The sequence below is a fragment of the Cupressus sempervirens genome, chromosome 4 (assembly GCF_028749045.1).
Source record: "Cupressus sempervirens isolate cs-2001-9-10 chromosome 4, ASM2874904v1, whole genome shotgun sequence".
Classification (NCBI taxonomy): Eukaryota; Viridiplantae; Streptophyta; class Pinopsida; order Cupressales; family Cupressaceae; genus Cupressus; species Cupressus sempervirens.
In genome coordinates, this window is record NC_143121.1 from 811,285,263 (window position 1) to 811,291,365 (window position 6,103).

At 35.5% G+C, this 6,103-nt stretch overlaps 1 protein-coding gene across 2 annotated transcripts; it reads right to left on the reverse strand.

The window, feature by feature from the left end:
• Positions 1–279: 279 nt before the first annotated feature.
• Positions 280–2,867, reverse strand: LOC149563866 (putative xyloglucan 6-xylosyltransferase 5). 2 transcript variants are annotated; one of them, XM_089827002.1, is made up of 2 exons: positions 2,573–2,867; positions 280–2,424 (listed from the first exon to the last, which is right to left on the reverse strand). In XM_089827002.1, exon 2 carries the CDS (start codon positions 2,116–2,118, stop codon positions 787–789), a length of 1,332 nt encoding a protein of 443 aa, XP_089683128.1. In that variant the 5' UTR covers positions 2,119–2,424; positions 2,573–2,867; the 3' UTR covers positions 280–786. The 2 variants fall into 2 exon arrangements, with proteins under 2 accessions (XP_089683128.1, XP_089683127.1); XM_089827001.1 differs by having other exon boundaries at positions 280–2,493.
• Between the last annotated feature and the right edge of the window lie 3,236 nt (positions 2,868–6,103).

The following is a 6,103-nucleotide window of genomic DNA, read 5'->3' on the forward strand; positions in this document are numbered from 1 at the left end:
ATCAAAACCATGACTGATCATCACAAGATATTTCTACTTCCTTTTAGTAACAAATACAGAATGATTACTTATAGGTGTCAGCCTATCCTTCAATAAATGATACCATTTAATTCAAACACGATCTAGTACATGGTGATTGCAACATCCATATAAATCCAAACCACACAGCAAGTCACATGTAAACAGCTTAACACTACAATATACAATATGATCAGAAGACCATTAGTATTCAGCAGGAGGCATAGAAATAATTCAACAAAATCATATAGAAGCACATGCTAGGGAGCAACACAGTGACATTAATCATAAATTCAAAACTAATCTAGCCATCATAAGGCCTTGCAGCCACATCAAACTCATCTTATGTATCCAAAATTATGTTACCACACTGAAAACCAATTTACGGATCTCCGACCGAGACCTGTTGCAATATACACGAAAATTTGAGGTATACAAAAACTGCCCCAAATCCAATACCATGTTTCTGTTTAGCTTCACCAGATCTTAGTAAAAGATTACCGAGCACAATCTAGAATGAACTTACACAGAAATACAGAATTCTCCTGAACATCGGTTAAACTGACTTTTAAAAAACTCAAAGATTTCCTTAGATTGAAAATCTAGCACTAGAGACCAACATATTATCTTATGCTAGTGAAAAAAAAAGAATAAATTAGATTAACACCACCACACTATTTCCTTACAATGTTTGAAAGAGAAAAAAACTCTAAAGAAGTAATGCATCTACATTTTGTGGAGATGTTCATAGATGCATATTTAGATAGGTCAAAGGTTCTTTTGTCCAGTGAACGAAGGATGTTGAATGTTGAACTCATCTTTGACTTCAAGAGGCAATGCAGTCTCATTCCTAGTCCGCTTTACTTTGGCTGAGCCCAACTTCTTGTGCCGGAAACCATAAATCTGTAGTATTTGGTTGTCTGCAAAATTGAAAGCCCTCTCCATACTCTTCAAACAGCGTTCAAGAGGGTAATCTGCATAGCTACCACAAGGCTTGCAACCCACAAAATGAGTTACAAAAGGCCACCTGTCATCTCCAAATCCTGGATGGTAACTCCGCACCATTTCTTCATACTTGTCCACCACACCCAACCAAAAGCCATGAAGATAATAAGAGTTTTCTAGAAAAACTTTATTGGCCCAGAGTTTCTTTTGAGTTATGAGCATATATATCAGAGCAGATTGGTCGTCTGCCTCAAATGTCGGTCTACCCTCAAAAAAAGCAGTCAGTATCCTACCCGCTTCATCTCTGATCTGGCCCTTTGGACCCATTGGTGCCCATGCATCCAACATATCTAAAGACCATTGGCAATTTCGAAGAAGGAAACTACCTGTATTCAATCCAATCCATGACTTTTTACCATAAATTTCTTTGTCCCAACCATGAAGGATGAAATTATAGTTCTTGTACTTTTCCAAGGGGAGCTCAAAAACCATATCAGTGAACATAGCATCACTGTCCATCCACCAAATCCATTCAACTTCAGGATGAGACAACATAAGCCTTCGGATCAGGGGCAACTTAGCCCAGTAACCAGCCATCTCCTTGTCCAAATGAGCCATGTTGTAGACGATCTCAATGCCATGGAGCCTACAATAATCTATCTTGTTCTTGATTGACTTGAGCAGATAGTGATCCCCAACTGGGTTATCGCAGGGACTAGGTGGAGAGCCGGTGACAAGCAAAATCCTAGGCTTTCCATTGATAGAACTAGGAAACTGGGGGTTTTCCTTGAGCCAAGTTTCTCTCTGCTGATCCCAGTCACTTATCTTGGGCCCTAGACTATAAACAAATGTTGAGTTGGGATCGATCTTCAATTGCATTAGATCCTCTTCATCATCAGGCTCATGCCGGATTTCTTCCAATACCCTGGCATTTTGCTTTGCCACACTCTCACTAACTTCCCCCGCATCCCCACCGCCAAAATTACCTACTCCAATGGTGCCCCTCAAGACAAGTATGGTAACAAGCCCACACAGGATAGTGATTTTGAAATTGTTACAAGTCTTCTTTAACTGCTTGACCCTGGGCATCCCAAAGGATCTCCCGTTCGGGGCACCCCTTGTCGAGGGAAGAGCCCTCCTGCCGCTTTCCCTCATCACAAATGCAGATCTATATCTATACTATATTGTATCTACGACTATATATCTATATCTGATTTCAAGGGCAATACAGGAATCTAAAGAGGATGCTTGCTTACCTGCCTAAATGCAACACCACAATGCTGAGAAACCTCGGCAAGTTATCCCCAACAACAAATATGTGGCTCTTTTGTGAGATCAGCGGCTACTAGAACACCAAACCATGACACTACGTCTGAAACTGAGCGCGTAGTTTATGTGTTTGAAAATAAAATTTGACTTCAATAGAGCCTCTTCCAAAAGAGCAGATTCCACAAGAATACACTGCACGTCACAATCAAATTTCTAAACCGCTGAAAACCCAACTGAGAATTTACACAGATTGGATTGGATCTGCTTTCCACAGACCCAATAATCAGTACCCATATGCACACTGAATCTAAACTCTAAAACATAGATCTTAATAACATACCCGCTTGCTTATAAAGCATTGTTCAAGATTTTCACGCATGTTCTTGCCATCAGAGACGCAAAAGAGGGTGGGAAAAATTGGACAGGATTTAAAGAGGATGACAACGGTACACTAGTGTTCAATTACTCATGAAGAATGAGGAACTATTGTTTCTACATGGGATTAATCTGCACTGACTCAGATTGATGGTTCCTCTGTTTTATCTTTGGTATTTTATATTTTATTTGGTTTAAGGAAGTTTATGAGCTATTTCTTGACCGACGCCGCTGATTTAGGGGTATGAAAAGTTTGATAATAAATGATGTATCTATTTTTACATATAAATATGTGATTCGTAAAGAGCTGGTCAGTTCGATGTTTGAAAGAGCTTTCCTCTCTCGCTGCATTAATATTGACGTTTGTGGGTTGTGAGGAAGATAAAACCACAACCCTGGATCTACGCAGATTAAATGCAGTAAAGTAAATTAAAAGATAATAATATATTTATTTATATAAAAGAGTTGATTTCCGAAGTATTAAAATAATTGAGGAGAAAAAGAGGTGTTTTGTATTTAGGTGTAATAATAACTGGTTTGTTTTATGCGTTTATGGGTTTAATTCAATTTTGTGTTAATAGATCTATCATAATGGATGGGAAATATAAGGGTACGTTAATTACGCACATTTTTTATTTACGCACATTTTTTATTTTTTTTGATATGTTAATTGGAATAGGGAATAGGAATACATATTCCCATTTTACCTTTAAAATGAGTTCATGCCCATTCAAAAAAATAGTTGTTATTGGAATAGTCATTCTTATTCCCTATACGCATTCCTATTCTCCATTCTTAGATTTGAAATTAATTTGTTTTCACTTGAAATTTAGAATTCCTATATATGATTTTAAATTTTGAAAATCATAGGGGTGGAGCATCCATAATTGAATGCATTTTAATAATCATACTTTTTATTATATACATTTAGACCTCTTAATTACTAATTGTAAAGTAGTTCCAAAATGTTAACACGTATTAATTACTAATCATTCTTTAACTTGTTGGTTGGTAATTAGTTTGTTTGTGCACTAATATTGGAACATTCGTGCATGAATGCTAGGACATTTGTCCACAAATACTTGTATTTTCTAGTGAATAGTAATTGATGCATTTTTGTGGGTATTGAGCAACACTTTGAAATTGCCACTTTTTTACCCTTCGACACTTACAATCTCTATAAGGAGTTTTGCTATACCCAAAAACCAAGAAGTTTGGTTTAAGATGTGAACTCACTTACAGAGACAACCAAGAAAAATTGTCAAAATCTAATGTATAGTTTAGCCTCTAAAAGTGTACAAAGTTAGCTATGTGGCTATTAGTGATCTTCCTATACTCTTGAATCTCTCCTCAACTTTGAAATCTATATATGATCTCAATAGTGGAATGTTATTATTTAATTATAAATTTATACTTGCCTCTTTAGGTTGGATGGTTTATAAAAGTATCAATAGAGCTTGTTATTAAGAGTGGATTCATCATCTTGTTATGAAAATCATGTTATTTGTATTATCATGTTCTTTGTGTTAAATTTGATGGTTTTTCAACCAAATAAAAAACAAGTCATGCAAATGTCTATGTATCTACAATTATCCTTATAAATGTGATGCAACACACTCTTTGTGAAATTTATATAAGTCATATGATGCATTAATGAGTGAATGGAAATTGTTGCGTAAATGGCTTAGGGTTTTCTCACTTTATGCAACATGCTAGCATTTGAATTCAAAGGTTTCATACTTTAGCTAATGGTAATGGCTAGACAGAGCTAAGTTGGAGGGATTGGGTTTAAGATTACATTTGTTTTTTATTAAAGGCAAACAAAGTTGGCAATATTGTCTTTAACAAGTTCAAGGTCATTCTAATGATCTTGACCTAAGATTGAAACTATCAAAATTGAGGGTTGAGTTTTAAACAATAAGAAATGAGAAATCAAGTTCAAATATGTTCAAACTAAATGACAAATCTTACATAAAAATATACTTAAATTTTAAACAATTTCATTAAAGGAAAGAATCAAATTAATTAAAAATAATAACAATAAACATTAGACACACTTCTAGTATAAAAATATAGTTAAGTTTTAAACTATTACATAAAGGGAAGGAAAATTGCATAGAGGAACTTGTATTCTAGCACTCTGAAAATGGGTCTGGTTAGAGAGCATATCCACATGGAGGTTTTGGAGGGAAGGGATGGGAAAATTTAGTTTGAGCAGCTCATAGACTCGACTTTGCTGATTCTAAGTGATAACGCGAGGGAAATGGGGATGAACCTCCTAAATAATGCCCACAATATTTTGGTGGATAATTTTCGGTCCATTAAATGGATTTTCATGAAAATGAAGAGATTAAGTTCAGGATGTAGGGGCAAGAAACAATGGAAGGGGGGACGGGAATGTGGGGATGGGAATGTCAGAATTAGCAAGTTGGATGTGAGGGATTCTAAGATTGAAAAAAGAGTGGATAGGATGGAGAGCTCTCTGCATAGCTCAGCTAACTAGAGCCTCAACATTATAAATGTTTGTAATGATAATATCATTCAGCTGCACTCAATGATGGAGGAAAGCAAAAAGGGAAAGGAGGAAAAGGACAAAGAGGAGACCAGGGCTGTTGATGAAGATGATTCTTTGCAGGTTAAGAGCTTGATCAAAAGAAGGAGATCGAAAAAAAGAAAGAGGGAAGAAGAGGTATCTCTGGATGATAGTCAATCGAAGACTAATGAAGCTAAGACCATGGGAGAGCTAGAGCTCAAGAATGTGGAGCTAGTCAAAGAAATGGTGCCCTGATCGGTGCTTCTGGTTTTTTGTCTATACCCTGGCTTTTGGTTGTTTGTATTTTGTCTACTTTTGATGGTCAACTATGGCCTGTTATTTTTTCTATTGCCTTGATGCTAGACTTGAACTTTAAGTAGTATTTTTTTGTTAACTGGTGGGTTTCAGAAACCCATGTAAAAAACTTGTTTTACTTAATCAAAAAATAATTACATAAAGGGCAAAAAACAAAATGAATTAAAAACAATAATAAAAAAACATTAAACACGCTTTAAACTTGTAATTGTTTATTTTCACAATGTACAAAAAGAACCAGTGATCTTTCTTATCCAAGATCATTATGAAATGATCTAACCATTGGATTCATAAGCATTCCCCTTGTTTCTGTGTTTAATTTAGCATAATGCAAACTTCGTTGTGAACATAATGAAGTAATTTTCTTATTCATGTAATGAATTGGAAATTAAAGTGTTATTCTAAAACACAAAAAAAAAAACCTTAATAGAAGTTTGAGATATGTATTCTTATATAATTGTTACAAGCTAGGGTTGTCATTGCACCAAAAGATTGACCTGTTAATACCCAATACAACCACTAGACTTATAGGACACATGAGGTACTTAAGCCATGCCACAAATTTCAAAGGAGGATGTTGGCAATCAGTCCAACAATCCTCCCTTAACGTTATTTGAGGAGATTCAAACCTATAACTAAGCTTTGATA